The 21,234-nt window shown below is 35.5% G+C and overlaps 1 protein-coding gene across 1 annotated transcript in view; it reads right to left on the minus strand.

Moving 5' to 3' along the window:
• Positions 1-1,058: 1,058 nt before the first annotated feature.
• The window catches only part of LOC149423302 (clotting factor B-like), a 34,151-nt gene continuing 13,975 nt past the window's right edge, over positions 1,059-21,234 (minus strand). Inside the window, exons 3-17 of the mRNA XM_089632641.1 lie at positions 19,810-19,918; positions 19,623-19,726; positions 15,401-15,461; positions 15,204-15,307; positions 14,993-15,047; positions 14,612-14,715; positions 12,849-12,909; positions 12,441-12,544; positions 12,241-12,355; positions 11,336-11,484; positions 8,358-8,467; positions 5,852-6,010; positions 4,445-4,559; positions 3,461-3,592; positions 1,059-2,590 (exon numbers count right to left, since the gene is read on the minus strand). Of these exons, the coding sequence (XP_089488767.1) occupies positions 2,408-2,590; positions 3,461-3,592; positions 4,445-4,559; positions 5,852-6,010; positions 8,358-8,467; positions 11,336-11,484; positions 12,241-12,355; positions 12,441-12,544; positions 12,849-12,909; positions 14,612-14,715; positions 14,993-15,047; positions 15,204-15,307; positions 15,401-15,461; positions 19,623-19,726; positions 19,810-19,918 (1,665 nt within the window). The 3' untranslated portion in view covers positions 1,059-2,407. The remainder of the gene's footprint in view (positions 2,591-3,460; positions 3,593-4,444; positions 4,560-5,851; positions 6,011-8,357; positions 8,468-11,335; positions 11,485-12,240; positions 12,356-12,440; positions 12,545-12,848; positions 12,910-14,611; positions 14,716-14,992; positions 15,048-15,203; positions 15,308-15,400; positions 15,462-19,622; positions 19,727-19,809; positions 19,919-21,234) is intronic.

Consider the following 21,234-nt stretch of genomic DNA (forward strand, 5'->3'; position numbering starts at 1 on the left):
GACGAGATATATGTATTTTGCGTATTCGGAATATTCAGAATGAGATATAAAGTGTTTAAAAGAAAAAAAAATACATTTGATAATTTAAATTATTTTTCGAAATTGCGTTACTATAATGTCGAGTATGACTCGACATAGGAGTTGGTGTAAGAAATATAATGTCGAGCCACACTCGACAAAGGAGTGGTATGAGTTAATCTTAACATCATATCATCCGACCACTTAATACCATTGAAGTAGATGCCATGATGGTAGGAACTAGGTACGAGTAAATTAATCACTCAGTAGGGATGTCGACTTGAAACATATGTTCACACGTTTCGATTCAACTAAAACTTTCGATCAACCAAAATCGCTCTGTGTGAAAGGGGTAGTAGAGAGCGAGAGATCAAACTACAATTTGCTCTGATCCAATGAGATCTGAGCTTTCAGTCACGACAGTTTTGTCTATAAGAAAACGGGTTGGTGACGTCACGCCTCATCAGGGTTACAAGGTCAGACCGGAGATATACGCCCCTGCTATCCAACGCAACTATCTTGGTACATAGATTTTGTAGATCTTTTAAAATTATAGGGTAACTCCGCAATCGGTGTTAAAAACATTCATTGATAAAATGTACATGAAAGTAAAGTGTTAATACTTATTGATGACCGGTCAGTGGTTGAGTGGGCATAGCGCTTGGGTCTCACCCGAGCGTCGCGTGTTCGATTCCTCGGCTGGCTAAGTCCTCCATCACAACACAAGCAACATTTTCGGCTTTCTGTGGTGGTAGTAGGAGATTTTCAGAGATTGGAGATTGTTGGGTTATTCGTAACCTGGGAATGTTTGTCTTTCTTTAAAAAAAAAAAAAAATAAATAAGACAAATAAAGTAAAATAAGACAATATTTTGCTGCCGACTTCAGAATAGGTGAGTACCGGCAAATCAATTACTTATATTGGTATTCCCTTCGGATTACTAATACTACCTCCCACTTCCGGAACCCCAAAGCCGCCTTTGAAAGGCTTTTATCGACAATATGGGTAATACAGAATACACCAACACAAAATAAAAAAAGGTTTCAGTCTTGATCAAAACAAAAGGTGCAATAATTTATTCAAAATTTAATAACATTAAACAAAAGTCAAAAACATTTACAATACATAACATAAATAACACAAAACATAACTCAGGCATTTAAATTTCATGACATTACATAATTCTTAATGATATTCTAATAATTCACATAACTAAGACATGTGAACACCTCAGCATATAATGTTGTTCTCCTAGTGAGGTGTTCACAAAACACTAAAACATATTCCTGATTTGCACGCAGTATCTACCCATCATCCCCACCTTACTTAATGCGGTATTGTTGTCTAGAAAGTTATAGAATAGAGGGAAGTATGACTACTGACAAGTAGTGAGAAGGCAACAAGTAACAACTGAAGGACAGAATGCCAAACTGACTATAATCCAATTTCCAAGAGAGAGGAACAAGTTGTTCTTGGCCCTGGGTTGGCTGATTAGCTTCTAACTATCAATTACTTCATTTTAATCTCACCCAATGGTACATCCATTTTACACGTACAAATACAAATCGGCAACTACGATTTCTCAATAACCAGTTGGCCGATTGACCTCAGATTTGTTATATAACTTCAGTAAACTGGTTTTTTTAAAGTAGCAGAATAAGGTCGATAAAATTTTAATTTTACTTTTTATTACTCAGATAGAAGTAAGAAAAATTTAAGTGCACCATTTTTGTACGAAACAATATTACAAAAATATGTTTTTCTTCTGTAAAACGTGTATACAATTTAAAAACTACAACTGATTTTGATATTATTAAAACATAAAAAAACTCATTTTTATAGAAATAATATAGGTATGTACCTACATTCCACAATAAGTCATGTTTAAGTACCTTTAACTAATCCCAAGTATGCCTACCCACTGGCCTTGCCTGTGTGGGATTTTTGTAATACATGTTGTCTGGAAACTCATAGTACAAAGGGGAAACTGATGAACCTATTACAAAAGTATTTTTTTATTTTGTGAGTTTTTATGTTCGAGTAAATCGAGTCAGAAGTTGGAATTTATAATTTTTTTTAATTGGTAGTATTTTAAAATGTGTCGAAACGTCGGCCCGGCTACAAAAAGTTTTAATAGAAAAAATGTAACAAAAGAATTGAAATGCTCTGATCGAACAAAACCAGAGTATTTTCTGGGTTTTCCATGTGACGTAGATGCACCAGTTTGCCGCTTGTACTACAAGTTTCCAGACACCATGTATACACGGGGGGAGGGGGGGGGGGGATTAGGGCAACTGCCCCCCTTAACTAATTCTATTGATACCATTATATTCAGAATGAAAAAAAAAAATATAATAAAAAATAATTTACAAATTGCTTAAAACACGGTCCTAAACAACAACACCGCTTTCAGGCCACACAATACCCTCTATCCAAGGGACAAAGGTAGATATCCGCGTATTGGTCACCATGCAGGGTGAAGTGTTATACAAGGATTTCATCCCCACCAGCAGGTGAGTACAGGCCACCCTGGGGCTGTTGGAAATAGTCAGTGGGGCGCCGTGGTACCAGCCCTGAGAACAAATAAAGTGATAAGGTGAACACACTTCAAATGGCAGATTATTAATTCATTTTAATTAATTAATCACTTCTTTAAAACCGGTAGGTGGTCAGTGTTTACATTCATGGTCAATGGAAATGGTTAGGTTAAGCTAACCTAACCTAACCTAACCCTAGTAGTTCTGTGAATAAAAGTCCTCGCATCCAAAAAATGTATGTTTTCGTTTTTCTCTCATTAAATAAAAATTTCTTCTGAAAACTTAAGATTTGTAAGTAGGTACTTATATACCTACCTACTTAATCATATAATATGAAAAAGTTACCCAAATGATAATCCACGGGAGGAATTAATTAAGGAAGTCGTTTCTCCTTAATAGTAGATACATTCCGAGAGAAGAGAGCAATCAGAAGAAGAATAAGGACGGGTTGTTTCGTGGAATAATAACAATTCATCAAATTTCAAAGTGAATTTTCATGTTCTGTGTAGGTTCTATTCAAGTTCTATTATTATATCATTATTGGCCAAGGGCTTCACAAAGCTGAAATACTAACAGAACTTGAATAGAACCTTCACAGAACTTGAAAATCAACTTTGAAATTTGATGAATTGTTCAAATTCTGTGAAACAACCCGTCCTTAGAGATTGAATGTTACGTTACATAATATAGACATTATTTTGAAATTAAAACTAATTTTTATATGCAAAATAATTATGTGTTAATTAAATTGAAAAAAAAATGGTAGACCTGTAGACAAGCTGCCATGGGGCAGGCAGCGGGACTACTCTTTTGTTATTTATAAAATGTTTTATTATCAATATGAAATAATAAAAAACATCAGTATTATAATGAGCTCGGTGTACAATACATCCCAGCGTTACATACCGGACATACTCCAGTTGTGTTGACTGGGCGGCTGCAAATCTCCAGGTCATGTTTTACGCCGACAGGGTGAGCATACCTGTCAGCGGGGAATGTTCTAGAGCACTCCTCCTGAGATACTCTCTGCATTGTCGTCTGAAATGTTGAAAAACGTACCAACTAATTGTTTTATCCAATGAGAACAATCCGTATAGTATTACAATGTGAAGTGAGGTTTTGAAAAAGTGTGTTTTTTAATGTAAATACTACACAAGTCTCTCAACTACTCCCAACCGTCTAGAACCAGTGGGACTATGACATCCCCAATTGAGGAAGTGGGGAGGCGAAGGTGATGAAGAAGAGGAAGGTGGAGAAGTACCTGATCTGGTCACCAAACACGACTAAAGCCATTTCAAGATACATTCGATCCGGATGAAGATCTTTCACCAGGGCGATACTGAGAGTATCTTCCACTCTCGAACGTGCCACAAATATATATGTACATTACTTTTAATAAATTAATAATTTATCGTGAAATTACACGCAAGGATTTGAAGCAGCTACTTCTAAGTGTGTGCTTTTATCAACATTTCATTTCTCCTCTTCAGAGTGGTAGAAATACCATAAACATGTGGAGATCGGGAAAGAATTCAATAATGTAAGCTTTGTGGAAAAGTTTTATAAAGGGACCCTAAGATGGGTTTGACATGTAGAGCGAATGTACGGAGAAAGGAGTGGATGGTAGAATAAGTCTGGGACTCCCAAGGTAGACATGGCAAGTACTTGGGTCATCTCAAGATTCAGATTAACAGAACCTATGTATGAATGTGCATGAAGCGAGGAGTGTGTGTTAAAACAGAGTTGTGTGGCGGTCCATCCTCTCTGCCTACCCCTGGTTAGATATCTATTTAAACAAATGTACATTTAGTACCAGCCACAGCTGTCAATCTTATCGTTATCACATCATCGGTCATTGTTCATTCTGAAGGCAGAGAAATGTGTTCTAACCTTGTGGGGAGGTGTGGTGAGTAAGTCATCCCACCCAGTGAAGATGAAGCCACTGTCAGGAAGAGTTGTGCCGGTGTGGAGACAGACTGGGATTATACTGCTTGTGAATGTTACCCTGAAATTGATTTAATTTATTTCTGTAAAACTGTAAAGTGGTAGTGCAATGCAATAGTATTCCTTAACCCTTTAGGTGCGGTATGCTGATATTCCTGCATGACGCATGACACTCGTGAGACCTTGTCATCTGTTATTTGACATTGGAAATAATGGTAATAAAGTAACAATAAATTATAAAATTTCATAAAAATAATAAATATCGTGACATTACTTTTCAACACATGTAACATTGACTTGACATTGACTGTAACATTGTAATAATAATTACAAATAGATTCTAATGTCGGTTGTGACTCTGTCCGTAACTCTGGATCAATGAACTCTAGAACTTTGATTTTTTTTCTGGGGTGTTATGCCATATTGAGCTACCTCCTTCTTTAGCTCACTTCAGACAGCATTACAGTAATTACAAATAAACATGTAATTTCACATTCTATTACACATCTGCCCTGATCATGGACACTATAATGCTGTCCGAAACGTTGACTAAAGAAGGAGGTAGCGCAACATGGCATAATACCCCAAAAAGAAATCACCATAATTTAAAGACGTGAAAATTTCAAATCATATTCAGAACTTTGGTTTTGAATTTAAGTGTCATCATTTTCAAAATTGGAACTGATTTGTCGAGAATTCAGACTATCTGTGATGTTTGAAGGGTCTGCGCTAGGTATCTTTCTATATTAAAGTGTTTAGTGTGGCGCACAGTTTGCTGTAGTCCACCCTTGTATGCGCGCGAGTTCCCTACAGAGCATCAGACCATGTGAAGCAACAGTGGGCATGTTCCGCTAGCAGGACATGTAGCAAGAATGGAAGATAGGACAGGACATACGAGTGTTTGTTGGTCGACCTACACTGAGGTGGCACTATACAGGTGGAACTATTCCTGCTAATAAGTAATAAGGAACTTACCTAGGAGATGGGGAAGAGGAAGGTGGGAAGTACCTGGCCATTCAGATCTGTTCACCGAACACGGCTAAAGCCATCTCAAGCAATGTTTCAATTCTGAATGGTAGTCTTACACCAGGGCGATACTGAGAGTATATTCCACTCTAGAAAGTACTGCAAATATACTACATAATAAATTGTTAAAATAAGATTTACTATTTGAACCTCCGACCTCCGGATTGCTAGTCGAGAGCCTTAGCACTCGACCACGGTGGCCGTCAGATTGGTAATTGTAATAGCAAATGGTCTTTAATTGAAATTCCAGTCGCACCCATGAACTTATTTGTTTTGTGAATTTTACTAACATTATTCCAAAGTTTTGTATAATTATGAAAAGCTTACTGTCTGTCAAGCTGCAGAAGGGCGATGTCGTTATACGAGTGTGAGAAATTAAAGCTGTGTAGTGGGTGGGCGAGTGTTTTTATCACATTGTATATGGCGTCAGGGTTGTACTGAGGTGTAAAGTTCCCCCCCAATCCGACGAACTTGACATTCTCTGATCTGAAACAAAACAAGTGCAGGTTAAGTAGGTCTAATTGTCTAATACAATCACTACGTCATCTGAGATTCACTAGCATAATATATTTGTTATGGTTTTATATTCCCTTGAGCGAGTCCAACATAAATTTTTACGTTATATTAATTTTAAATTGGGAATATTCATCGAAAACATTAACTACCCCTCTCTGTTACAATTATCGGGACTCGATACATTAAAAGAAAGAAGAATTTGTTTTGACCTATTTTATTTATTTAAAATCGTTACCAACCTGTTGAACTCCCTTGAACTTCTTTCGTTAATATGTTTCCATGTACCTAGTCGATCAGTTCGTTTCAAATTACCCTATCATTGCAACAATACAGGATCTAATGCTGAACTCAATTTCATAATGAATCGCCTACATGTACTTAGAAATAAATATGTTTTGGATGAACCTATAAATATTATTAGTTTAACCTCATACAAACACTACTTAATTAAAACTGTCTCTCAGCGCTTCTCAGATTGACTATAATCAAATACAGTTTTAAAGTATTAATTTCTTAACACTCATTACATAATATCCGAGATTTATAATATGTTGTATTTTATTTATAATAACCTACTCATTGTACTTTTTTATGTTGATACTACTATTTCTATTGTTCTCTTTTATGTATTTTATATTTATATTTTTTTTATCTATGTATATTCTGTGTTCATATGTAAAACAATTGTTATTCTTTTGTAAAAGCCGCTATAATCGGCGTTAATAAATAAATAAATAAATATCAAAGGAAAACCGCTGATTCAATTCAATTCAATTTTTCATTCTTTTAAAAACATTACAAAATCGTTAATTTCAAAGATCCTTAAAATAAATTGCATTCATATAAGTCGGTACATACATACTAGTATTACAAAGCAGTATTTAGTGTAGCTATACACTATGGTGTATAATTTGTAAACATGGAGTGAAAAATAAAATAACTGCGTACCATACTAGCGACAACAAAGATGCTGTTTAAAGGCAACTTCTTAAAAACTATATATATATATAATTGTCGATATCGGAATTGATTCTGTTCAACTACTGACTCATCTCGCTAACTTTACTCTTCGAACAGTTCGAGAGAGTTCTTAAGGCTCCGAAGAAAGCGTTCAAAAAGATGAAGTAGATTGTTTGAAGGGAGATAGTCTCACGGCTATGCGCCGGTGCCAAAGGATCTATGATGCTCGTTCCCCGGAGCATCTTCCATTGAAATACCGGTATTTACTTGTAATACTTGTATCCCAAATTCAACGGAAACACTCCAAAAACAATCTGTATCTCTTAAACTTACTGGAGGTCTAGCACGGTCAGTCGATAAAGCCATATGTCATATATGGTCAACAATTGATAAGAAATGATCCGACGGCCGATAAACATATTTTAGGCCTCCATAGCATCAGATAAGCTTCGTTTAACTGTCAATATACACATCTTCTTTAATAATGTCGTTCGTTATGCAAAATTACTGGCTTATTAACGAACAGAGTTGAACTAACGAAGCTCTTATAATTGGAAAAGAAGTCGTATAAGCGGTGAATTAAGGCGGGTACGGGTACCGCCGCCCCGAAAACTATTTATTACATAACCAACACCTCTGTCATAGCTAATAGTAAGCTCACTTCATCAGGAGCACAGCTCCTGATGAAGTGAACTTGGTTCATGAAACATGTTGAGATTTTGTATCGAAATAAAGTGATGTAAACAATGTTATTTGTGTTTTAATAAAAAATAAATATTGCCATCACAAAGTGAAAAGCAGTTAGAAGAAGTTTTCTTCGAAAAATTAATAGTAAGCATAATTTCTTCTGAAGTCATACGATTTATTGGTAGATATTTAATACGTGTTTACTTATAAAACATGGTTTTTGTACCGTTTTTTAAGGACTAATACAAAAAGGTCTCAATGACATTTCTGTTTTCAAATATTCTTCAGGCAGGTAGGTGCCATAATATTGTAAAAATGCAAATAAGGAAGTAAACACGACAATTTCACATAAAGTAATCTTTACTGAACAATTTAAACGGCCACCATTCTGAACCCAAAACTAAACATACAGACGGATGAAATGCAAAACGGTCGAGTTAAAAGAGACTTCAATTCATTCAATTATGTGAGGTAAATTTACTAGATCGCCACTTATACCACGAGTTTCCAAACACGTATATTCCACAAGTTTGTGAAATCTCGTCTAAAATGCGCTTAAATCTATAAGGTTAGATCGTTCAAATATCAAACCAATTTGTGTGTGTTTATTCATCGTTGCAGTCATTATTACAAGGAGTTGAACTTTTAAATGAAGAAACAATAAACTCACCCAATTGCTGTAATGGCGTATGCAGAGCACACCACCCACCTGTCACTCAGTAATGTCACTGGATGCCGCCGCCAGGAGATCTCTTCTCTCCGACCTGATCCAAGTCGTCCCTGGGAACACAACACATCTTCATATTAATCTCTAAGAAAGTGTTGTTTTAAATTGCTCGCAAAATGTTTTCTGATTTTCGTTTTTTCATTTGCTTTGTTCATTTTTTACTGCCAACCATCTGGAACCAGTGACACTATGGCATCCCAAATTGCTGTGTGTTGTGAGGCTGAAGGTAGTGGGAATGGGAACGAGATGCGGAAGAGAAAAGTACCTGCCTATCTAGATATAATCACGTATGACCGTGTTAAAAATAAGGAAATTGTCACCAAACACGACTAAAGCCATTTCAAGCAGCGTTTCAGTTATGATTAAACTGTACTTGTATATTATATACTATTTTAAATGAATACATAATAACACAACGTGACCAAATTGTCTATTCGGGTGCCCTGGACTGGCCGGAGATGGTAGGGCTATATCACTTGAAGTAAAATATCGTAAAACATCTCAGTATTGCCCCGGTGAAAGGCCATCAGAATGGAAACTTTGTTTGAAATGGCTTTAGCCGTGTTTAGTGGCCACCTGTTCCCCACTTCACTACCCTCAGCCTCATAATAACATCTACCCTGATGATGGAAACTGTAATGCTGTCCGAAACTTTGGATAAAGAAGGAGGTAGCGCAACATGGCATAATACCCCAAAAAGAAATCACGGTAATTTAAAGAAGTAATTGACATGTTAGTTTGGGTGTATAATATTAATTGAAAAACAATAAATTAAATTGAATATAAATATTTTAAATACACATGATTATTAATTATTTGATCCCGTTACCACTGAATCCAGAGCCAAGGATTTTACCCGCCCGCCGATGTTTTCAGAGAAAATTCAGATCTATAGCCTTAATTTGAATTGTTTTTAGTTCCTTTCTATTAATGGTCTTTCATTTTTGTTTAAAAAATGTAGTTTTTCTCCAACATACTTAATTAATAAATAATTACATTTAAAAAAATCTTCCTAAGAATTTTTTAAATACTGTTTTCAAAACATGTCATAAAATAAGCATGAAAATTAGTTTATTAAACATGATAAAACAAATATTGATTTGGAGAGAAACATGCATTACAAATTGATAACCACTTCTTTACCAACCAAGTTTGGAGATAACTAAAGTACAAAATAATGACACGTGGAAATTTAACATCCCCAAAATACATAAATGTATTGCAATCAGAGATGTGCAAAATGGGTAACCAAAACCATTTGAAATGCAAAATGGAAATGGGTCAAAACTTTTCCATTTGAAAATGCAAAATGCAAAATGGTTTTTAGAAAAGCATTTCAAATGCAAAATGCAAAATACCTATTTTCAAAATGCATTGAAAATGCAAAATGGTTTCTCAGGTCAAACAATTAAAATAATTATAGATTTTTTAAACAGTTTTGTCATTTAATAAAGGACATCAATGTAGAACAAACATATTACATGATGGTAAATCAAAAATGCCACGACTATGGATTATGAACCACAAAAAATTTGCGCAGGACAAATGTTGCCAACGTAAAAACATAGAAACAGCTATCTAACATTTAATATTACAGCGTCATGGCCCCATGTTCAGTATTTGAATCAGTATTTTTTGTAATGGTATCACTCAATTGCCAGGGTTCCTACCAGGGAGCAACTTGACAAATGTAAATTATCTCTCATAGCGAGGTTGAGGACCGACTGATATTTGGGGCTTATGAAAAAAAGATGAGTGGAGATAGTAGGAAGAATGTTACAAAAAAGCATTTAAAATGGAAAATGCATTGAGAAAAGCATTTAAAATACAAAATGCAAAATGGTTTTTAGAAAAGCATTTAAAATGCAAAATGGAAAATGCCCATTTTGCATTTTGCATTTCCATTTGAAATGGATTTATTTGAAATAAAGTACATCTCTGATTGCAATGAATAAGCAAATAGTACGGAAGTACGCGTCTGTTTGAATGTTGCTTATTTCAAGAACGACGGTCTAGGATGAATGTAGTTTGTATATACTTGACTGGCCACGCACTAGGCAGCCAACATGATCTGCAATGTGTATTAGGGCTCTATGGAAGCCAAATATCGTCGGCTGTGGAAGCCAGCCTCAAATGTGACTAGGGTACATGTGTGTGGATGCCTCAGTCCTCAGTCCTCACGCACTTGTCGTGGCAGCCAGTAGAACTGGTGATATTGGCTGCTACAAGCTACAACTGGCTGCTCCTTTATATGGCGGCTGCCTGGTGCGCAGCCACCCCAACTCTAAGATCATGATTCATGTGTTAATAGCAATGTTATATAGTTGTGAGTGATGAATACTTGGAACAGGTGGATGAGTTTGTTTAATAGTCACATGTTAATAGCAATGTAATATAGTTGTGAGTGATGAATACTTGGAACAGGTGGATGAGTTTGTTTAATTGGGAAGTATGTTTAGGAGAGGCTTAGGACTATTTAAAACGCAGCAAAATTCAGATATTTTATTAAAAATAGTATTTTTTACCACTATAATTAAGTTAGTTAATCAGCATTTTGAAAAGACGCCGATTTTTTTTATACCTACAGGACGTTAAATAATAGAACTAGAGTATTTTTTTCCATCAAGGGAATTTCATATTATTTTTTATCAACTCGGCATCTTGACGCTTAGATGGTTTGGGCATGTAGAGCGGATGAACGAAGAAAGTAGTGTAAAGAGTGTCGGGTCAAAAGTCAGAATAACGCAAGAGTATGTGAGATGAATTATGAATGTGAATAAAGCAAGGAGTGAATGCGAGAGCATTGTAACGGTCTATTCTCTCTGCCTGCCCCTGCCAGGAAACTGCATGAAGGCCAGTTAGTCATTTCAAGAAATTAATTAATATATAATAAATAAAGCTACCTAATGTCTGAAACTTACAATGAACGGGGCCTCGGCGGCAGTGCTTATGGGAGCCAGGTGATATTCTATGTTGGAGTCTGGTGTGTGCAGTGGACACAGGTTTCCCCGAGTCCAACCGAACCTTGTTTCTTGACACGGGTAAATTTTTTCCGGCAACTTTATGCAGTCTGTAAAGGAAACAAAAAAATTATCAGATGTGTATATTAATATAATGCCTCTTGTTTCATTACCTCGGTCAACTAAATTTGAACATATGATTTAATAAAATGAAAACGTTAATTTTTACACTTACGCTAAAGGAAAAACATAAAAATTATTTTTGCGGATGTGTTGTTTAGTAGGAGGTCTCGAAATAATAAATTGATGTTCCCTACTTAAAGTTAGAATAACTCTATTATTATGTCTAATAAGGGAACTTTGAAAAAAAAGTAACAGTTTTATCGTATAACCTACTATTGCATAGTTTTATTTTTATATATTAAATAATTAATCAATTTACAGTACAATGTATTAGAGAGTATAATCAATGTTAACTAAAATAATTGATACACTTAGTTTTCACTGCTTTTGATTTTTTAATGTTCCTCTTCTATAGAAGCTGCCGCTTGTGTCTAGAAGAGTGGTGAGCATCAAGATTAATAGTATTTAGTGTTTGTAATTATGAATATTAAAATTTATAATTAATTCAAAAAACATTTTCATCATTTTGGTATTTTTACATTGAACTTCTCTTTAATTGCTTTTAGTAGGTTTTATCGTTTTCTTTCGTATAACCTACTATTGCATAAATTTAATTTGAACAATAATAATTATTAAATTTCACACTCTGTATTAGGTGTATTTACAAATAAACTGAAACAGATTTTCAGACATGCAACATAATTTTATAATATGTATTTGTGGTCTGGTTTAGCAATACTCACAGTCTGCGGCCTTGGAGCCAATCGGTAGCTGAGTGACAAGTCCCTTCGGCAGCGGCGGACAGGCAGCCTCCGCGCAGCACACCAACTCCGACTCGTTATTAGTCAAATCACATTTCTGTAAGCAAAGAAAGGTCATGTTAGGGGCGCAAAGTCAAATATGTTATTATTGTCATAACGGGACATAAAGGGAGGAACAGTACCTGTGGAAAAATGCCTTTACTGGCGGCCTCCTTCGCTGTCTGGCAGTTGGCGAATGGTCTGCACACTCCCGCAGTCCCCGTGTGCTTCATCGTGCAGTTCATCCCTTCAAACAAACAGATACACCAAGGTTAAATAATACAACACAACATGACGATGAATATTTTACACGCAATCCACAAGTAATGTGCTTCAGTGGATTGATGTTATCCGGTCTACGGTAAGATGTGTCATCAAGAATTCCTAGTTACAAAGTTGCAAACACTCAGAGCTGTTCGAATTCCGCCTCAATGACTTTCTGCCTTTTGCAATGATGGTATTGTGGTGATGAGTGAGCCAAGGAAATCAACGAGCCATCGCATCGCCTACTGGATTTGTAATGAATGATGATTAAGTTCTGGGTACTATACCTTCAACCATTGTTACCAGAGGGCAGCAGACAATCTGAACGTTGGCCTCTACGTCGCATGTCTGAAAACAAAACAGTTTTGTTATAATTTTAAATTACCTTTTTAAAATTAATCTTCTTTATGATTTTGTTGTTTAGATGTGAGGGATAAAAAGGCACAGAAAATAAACGATTAGCTAACGTACGAAAATCGAACTCGGGACCTGTTCTCGCTCCGAGAGGAATGCACCAAGAAACAGCTGCCCGCCCTTTTTCTTTCAAAACTTAAGTTTGGGTTTGAGGCCAAAACAGTTAAAATAACTCAGAGTTCAAAAATATTATGAGTCCCCACTTGCATTCATTGTTAAATTAATATCTATGTTGCTGATGGATATCTTTTCTTAATAGACTCCCCGAATCGCTTTGGATGTCTAAATCGATTGCGTTTGAACGCTAAGAATTGTTGCATTGTGTATAAGTTATCATATCTTTGTTTATTAAAGGTACTATATTTATATTTATATGAAAAAAATTTTGTTGCTGCCACCGGACACTTCTTGTTTTTATGAAAGTGATTAAGGAAAAACAGCTGAAAAGAGAATTTCTTTCAAACAGTTTGTTCATTGCTGGTTTTATTTTTGATTAAATTAGGAAAAAATCAAATTGCCTTAAGTTGAAGAACTTGTTATTGTCAGGAATGGAAACTTCGGATATGCCGACTTACCTTTTTTTCTACCCTTCTACGGTTTCTCTCCTTTGCGCTGGTTCATACACAATACACTTAATTTTCACCAAATTGCGCAAGCTCACGATGGCTTTTCTTAGTTTCGACACGGTCAAAAAGGGGGCTCCGTAATCAGACACAGATTATGTGTTGACACTACGATTTTTTCAACTGAACTGGTTACGCTAAGTTGGCATGGGAAAAGTAGGACTTGGGTCGGTGGGCAACAATAATATTCACAAAGGAGATTAAAAAGAAAGGTGTAGGTAATACGATGCTAGGTACCAACAGTATTTAATAATTTTATCTTTAAATAATTAACTAAATTTATAAGTATAATAAAAAAATGAACAACCGGATCAAGCATTACTGCACAGGATGATACAGTATTTAAATCATTTTAGTTTTTTCGCAGTGGCTAATATGAGTGCCAAGATACGTTTATTTTTGCTTTCATTTTTATGCTCTTGATGAATATTTTCATCATGGACTGTTGTATTTCTCGGCCTGTGGGACTAACCTACTCTGGTCTGAGTACTCATATTCAAGGTGGGAAGGATCTTGTTGTTGAATTGAGTTGCTCCGGATTTCAAGCTGTGTGTGTTTATTTACTATGTAAGTGAAACCGTATTGCGAGCGCTAATCCTCTTAGTACCGGTATTTCAGTTGTTATTATAATTAGTGAAATTAATGTGGTTTTCAACTTTAAATTTGGTATGGTTAATTTGAGCTGAAAAACCATGATAAAATCCTGCCTTTTCTAGACGAAGAGGTGATGCGAAAACAAAATGTTAGCCATAGCAACAATGTGATTAGAAAAGCGACCCAATCTAATGGATATCTACACTCCAGAGCAGAACCTATCAACATCCAGAGCAGAAAAAAGGACAAATAAATTTAGTTGGTGACCCGAGCGAACAGAATACAAGTAGATCCAAAAATGGGATTGGAGTTTATAAACCTAACCTACGCATTAGATCGAAATATTTTCTTTAGTAGTTTTTTTATTAATAGAAGGTATTATTGTTAGTTTTAGATACGCATAAAGGGAAGAACAGTACCTGTGATAAAATGCCATTAGAGGCGGCCTCCTTCGCTGCCTGGCAGTTGGTGAACGGTCTGTACACTCCTGCTTTCCCCGTGTCCTTCATCGTACAGTTCATTCCTTCAAACAAACAAACACACCAGGGTTACACAACACAACATGACAATGAAGATTTTACCCATAATACGGAAATAATGTGCGTCAATGAAATTTTTGATAGTTAATGTTTGCTGGGCTACAGTACGAGTTATCATCAAGAATTCCTAGTGATAAAGTCTTAAACACTCTTCCTTTTGCAATATATAAAAGGTTTGTGTTACTGTACAGAAAACCAAAGCTACCATCGCAATCGATTTGATACGATTAATCAATCATGATTTAGTTCTGGGTACTATACCTGCAACAACCCCCTCGCAGCAGACAATCGGAACAGAGCCATCTGAATCGCAAATCTGAAAGCAAAAAAAACAAACGGTAAAAAAATAACTTGCATCCTGATGAACAAGCCATTATTTTTTAATTTAGTTCACGATTAAAAATAGTGCTGTAAACAAAGATTAAATAAAATTTATTAAATATAAATTAGATTAGAGACTGTAAAAGTTCACCTGAGGAGTGATTCCCTTCAGGACAGCCTCTACGGCAACGGGGCACTTTGATATACGAAGGCATTTGCCGGCCCGCCCTGTTTCAACTACCGAGCATTGATCACCTGCAAAAGCAACAATACCGTTTATGCAAGAATAGGTACATTTTATTGAGAAAATGATGATTTATTTAATAAATTAATTATTGGGTACTATACCTTCAACTACTGTCACCAGAGGGCAGCAAACAATCTTAACCGTTCCCTCTAAAGCGAAAATCTGAAAAAAAAATGGTTTAGTGTTCATTGTGATTTTAATAATGAATGAAACAATGTTAATAAGATTTAAAAAACAGAAAAGAGAAAAGACACAGAAGATAAGAGATTAGATCTCAACCAAGAATTGAACTCGGGTTCGCTACTCGCTCAGGGAGGGATACATCAACCACTGTGCTACTGAAAAACCTTATTTTAGCCGTCGAACCTTTTGGTCCTCTCATCTTCCCTCTTACTAAACCATTTTATATTAATATCTATTTAAGGTTATCCTTGCCAAGAGTTTTTTAATGTATTATTATTGTGGCAATATTACTTATTCTTGAAAAAGTCTCAGATTTAAAGTAAGTGCAGACACTGTCGTGTACAGTGGTACAGATTTCTAATTTACTATTTAATGCCTTTTTTACACGGTGCTAAAGATTTAGTCGTAATGCCAGTGCTGTCCAAACGTGAATTTAGTAAGTTGATGCCCCCACCAATACCACTATCCGGTGCACATGAGGCAATCCTGGCTTACTATCCTGGGTTGGCACAAACCAGAGCGGTGTACACGCTGCTAGGAAATTTTAAGCCAGTATCATTGCAGTGACTCCGGTAACCTCACGTCTACATCCGTTTATAGTTAATAATGAACAGCTTACTCCTTTTTAGCACCTGCTCCGGACCTGGTTGATTTTCCATTTTTCACAACTCTTGACGATATATTGCTTTTAATTTAAAATATTATATTAATCGCTACTGAAATCTATCAGATACGGAATAACGTTTTGGGGAAACTCTTGCAAGACAAATATAAGTTACATTCAAACAATCCTAAACTCTTTGACTTAGCTTTCGGTAAGCAAAAGTATTTATGTACAAAGAAGATAAATCAAATTATTGTATAAGTCAATTAATATATTACTTATTCCATGGATATTATGGTTAAAAATTGTATGTCAAAACCCCTTGTCGGATTCCATATATAAAGATAAAGTAGATCACACACACAACACAAGAATGTCCATTCCAAAAATTTACATATATATATATTGACCTCATATACAAAATGAATGCTTGTTTGTTTGTTAACTAATTATCTCTGCACTGGAATGAGATACGGAGTCGAATTAATGTTAACAGAAGGTAGGTTTTTAAGGGTTACAATGTGAATTTAATAATACTACGTGAATTAAATAGTAGAAAAAGTAGGGGATGCCCGAGAAAGATACGAATCAAATAATTATTTGTGGTAAAATGAGGCGAATGTGATGAAGGAAGAAATAGGCGTGGGGACAATACGACTAGGAAGTGAATGTCTTGAGAAGTCGGGGACACCCTAGAAAGATATGGTACGATCGAGTGAAACCAATACTTATGATAATCTTTCCGCTTTTAAAATACACCCAGTTGACAGGTACACGAGAATTCGCAACTATCTAGCGGATCTGTTTAATTGCACAGAAGCTAAGTACAAAAAGACTATATGTACTATCATATCTTCTGAATCATTATTAATTAAACCTAAGTCTACTCATATTAACTTATCAAATTTTCTGTGTACTTGTATTAATTTTATACTTTCTGTCGTCATTTTATGATCAAATGCCACAGTTAATTGTTATTTTTGTTTCAATTATTACAAGTGTTTGATTATTCTTGTATTGTGTAACATGCAATTATTGTGTATGGTATATTTATACCGTGGATGTTAAACAAATAAATAAATAAAATGCCAAAGGAGTTAAAAAGCGAATCAACCTGCAGGACTGAACTAAAAAAGTGGTTAATGGATCAAGATTTTCTATATTGTTAAATACATTAGTATCCATTGATTCAATGCGTGTAATTGTATAAATATGCCTTTGGGTGTTTAACAGCCGTTGTTTCCAACCTTTCCAAAGATCAATCTCATGCTCCGATCGGCCAAATGATTTGTTCCGTAACGTCCGATTCGCTTTTTCCAAACAACTTCACCGTTGGTTTTCTTAAGTGGTCCCGCCCACTTTCATAGACAATAAAATGACATCAAATTAAAAACTTTCAATGTTAAATTAATATTGACGAATTTATTATTGTATTTATTGTTAGTGCTTTTTTTTCAAATACTGTAAAACACAAACCGATATTTTATATATTTTTAAACAAACGTATGTAATATGAAAAAAATAAAGTGTTAGCTTGAATTTAATGCCACCGTGTCTTGGCGTCGCGAATATTTTTAACTCTGTCAATAGTTTTTATAACTAGTCATTTACTGAGGCAAGCTTAATCCATTAGTTTGGCTTCCTTAAATTGGTTGATCGCTCAGTCGTCACATTTCCGTTGGAAAGAGCGTAGTTGTGCTTTTGGGCAGTATCAGTGTTGCCAAGTTAGTATATTATATGCTTAATTTGGCATAATTACTCCATGTTTAGCATAACTATTATGCTTTTAGCATATAGCATATTTATTTGGCTTATTTTTACGGAAACATGAAAATAATAAAAACAAATTTTTTAACTAACAAAAATGATATCGATTGAAAAACTTGTGTCTCAATGGAGAAACATAGTTCACAATAAATGGGAATCCTTGACTTCCACTGTAGAGTTTTGGAATGAAGTCATGCAATATAAAGATGCAGCTAATAATAACCCCTTCGGTTATTTATGTCAGATTGCAATGTCTATTTTAACATTGACGCATTAAAATGCGGACATTGAACGTGTATTTAGCCAAATGAGTCTGGTCAAAACAAAACTCTGAAATCGTTTGGCGGTGAGAACCCTGAATGCCATTTTGTACGTCAGATTTGGCCTAAAAAGAGCAGGGAAGTGCTGTTATTCTTACACTGTTCCCGACAAAGTACTACGCTGCATTGGGACCAAAGAAAGTTTCGACTCCGTCTCTCAGCCTTCCACATCAGCTGCTTTTAATGAAGAAGAAGAAGATGAAGATAAAGATATTTTTGTTTCACTGATTTTATTTCTAAATTAAATTTATGTTACTTTTTTTTGGCATTTTTTAAAGTAATTTAGCATTTTTCTGGCATATTTTTCCCATCACTCTAGCATATTTTGAAGTAGTTGAGTTGGCAACAATGGGCAGTATTCAGCTAAAATTTCAGCTCAACGGTTAATCAATAGGAATGGGAATAACGGCCGCAAGTATGTTGTGAACCTTTGAGTGTCTGTATGTCTATGAGTATGTTGACTGTGTTATATCTATCTGTCTATGTATTCTAGGTCTTTGTATTGTAGTCACTTGAAATTTTGTTCTTTCTTATGTTTTTCTATATTGCGGCTACTCATTATATGTGTGCTTTAGTGTCATAATTAATATTGTGAATATGGCCTGCTAACAAACTGCTTTGGGATCTTAGCGGGTGCTTATAAAGAATAATGAAAAATAAATGTCTTTAGTGGTCATTATTATGCAGATTGTCATTTATTATTTTACAACTGTAAAAACTTTAAATTAATCTCGTTTCTTGGTTTTGGCATTTTTAAATTCGTATCCTGTCAAAAAAAACATCAGCGCATCGTCACCGAGCACTAGCCGATCATGTAATAGTTTTGAGCGGCTACACCAAGCTAACTAGAAAGCTAGGATATAAAATTCGGTGGTGGGGGACGTTACTAGCTCAAATAATAAAATCACATCCTATTAAACTATTCTATCTTGAGACCATAGGTTACTGGCTTCCTCTAACTTACTAGATTAAAAGCAAAGCTAGTTCTGTTTACACGTAGCTAGTGTTATTAAGCAATATCTTTCTATCCTGGTTTTAAATACTAGCCCCGTGCACCGTACAAGAATACTGGCATCGTGTGGACAAGGCATAAACGATTTTAGTTTTGCCTCAGTGGCTAATATTACAAGCGTCAAGTTGCGTTAATTTCAATGTTGCCTTCATCTCCCGGCCACGGGATTAAGTTGTCAATGTCAAGGTTGGGAGGATTGTTCCTATTTATATAGTTTCGTTTATGAGACTATTTTTTTTTTATAAAATTAAAAATTGTACAATGTTTTACTTGTTTTCACCTGACACTTCTTTTTAAAGAAGATTGATTTTAAATAATCATACCATTGCTAGTATAATTATCATTGCAAGTGTAATAATCATTAATAGTAGATTAAATTTCCGCGAGTGTAAAAAATTGTTATTATTGTCAGATTCACATAAAGAGGGGAACAGTACTTGAGGTAAAATGCCTTTACAGGCGGCCTCCTTCGCTGTCTGGCAGTTGGCAAATGGTCTGTATACTCCCGTTATCCTCGTGTCCGCCATCGTGCAATTATCACCTTCAAACAAACAGATACATCAGGGTTATACAACACAACAGGTGATGGTGACTGATAAACTTTATGAAATGAAAGTGAGGTACCTTCTCTAGGGGTATCTGTTTTTGCCTGGAATCTGGTTTCCAGTCCTGTGTTTTGCCCTGGTACCCAGGGGCAGCACACTATCAATCTGTTCTTTGGGGAGACGCACATCTGAAAACGCACTACATTTAATTACCTATTCATTTGTACATCTGCATGGAGGGCATACCTACTTTTTAAAATTACTCTCCACAATGCATTATTTTTTAAAACCTTTGAAACGTACCAAATTTTCAATAAATATCAACAATTGGTAAATATACAAGTAGTAGCGAGGTCGGCAGTACAGGGCATACTGATTGACTATTGGGAGATATATAATTAGTGTAGTGGTTCTGGGAGACATAGTTTTATACATAGCAGTTTGCATAAGAACTATGGTTTTTATATAAACTAACCAACTAACCAACTAACCAACATGAAGTTTCCCCGCAGGGGTAAACAGAGAAGACGGACCGCCAAACAACACGGTTTTGGCACACACTTCTTGCCTCATTCACATTCATTTCTCGTTACATACATACTCTTCTATTAAGCGCCCCTGAGGTGATAACTCACAAAAGCGGCGCTATACAAATTGTCCAATATTATTATTATATTATAATATTCTGACTCTTGACATGAAATGAGTCATGTTGTAACAGTTATAATTGCTACCCCAGGAATCGAATGTTGACTCGATCAGTAACTGGAAACTGATGTTGACTTGATATAAACACCTAGCCCTGTCGGGTGTATAGCCGCTCGTTTGTTTGACTACGGAACAGCGCCACCGGCGGAGAACGAGAACAAGGATTTGATTGGTGATCTCTAGACGACATGGCCACGAGTTAACTAGCTTGCATGTTGCTGGACATCATGTTTCTAGTTTTTATTATATTTTGTGAGGTCAATCTTTGACTCACATGGCGCCCAACATTTTGTAACAAGGTTAGTACTAATGGTTTAATAATGTCACATGTACGAAATAATGCTTTGCAAATACTCCAAACTACAAGCGTTTCCAAAAATGAACCTTGAACACGCTCTGAGATGTAATCAGTCCTAATTATAGAGTCTCGGGTTTTATTATGTATCAAATATTTAATTTCATAATGACATCATCTATTTTATTTTGATTCTAACCCACATATGAGTAATAAAATATGTCTGATGAGTTTATAAATGTTACAACGTATCTGATTCACCATGTCTTTCTCGGGCGCCCCCGACTTTTGCTACCATTCACATTTGCATTATATATTCTCCTTACACACCTCTATTTGCTCATTCGCTCTTTATACCCAAACCATATAAGCGTCCCTTTCTTGAGCTCACTCATTATGCTTACATCAGCCTTGCACTTTTTGCGGTTCTCCAGATTTCTCACACGATCATACATGGATTTACCATGCAAAAGTTTCAGGGATCTCATTTCTACAGCATTC

The sequence above is a fragment of the Hesperophylax consimilis genome, chromosome 6 (genome assembly GCF_061612785.1).
Source record: "Hesperophylax consimilis isolate HC1 chromosome 6, BYU_Hcon_1.0, whole genome shotgun sequence".
NCBI classification, from domain to species: Eukaryota; Metazoa; Arthropoda; class Insecta; order Trichoptera; family Limnephilidae; genus Hesperophylax; species Hesperophylax consimilis.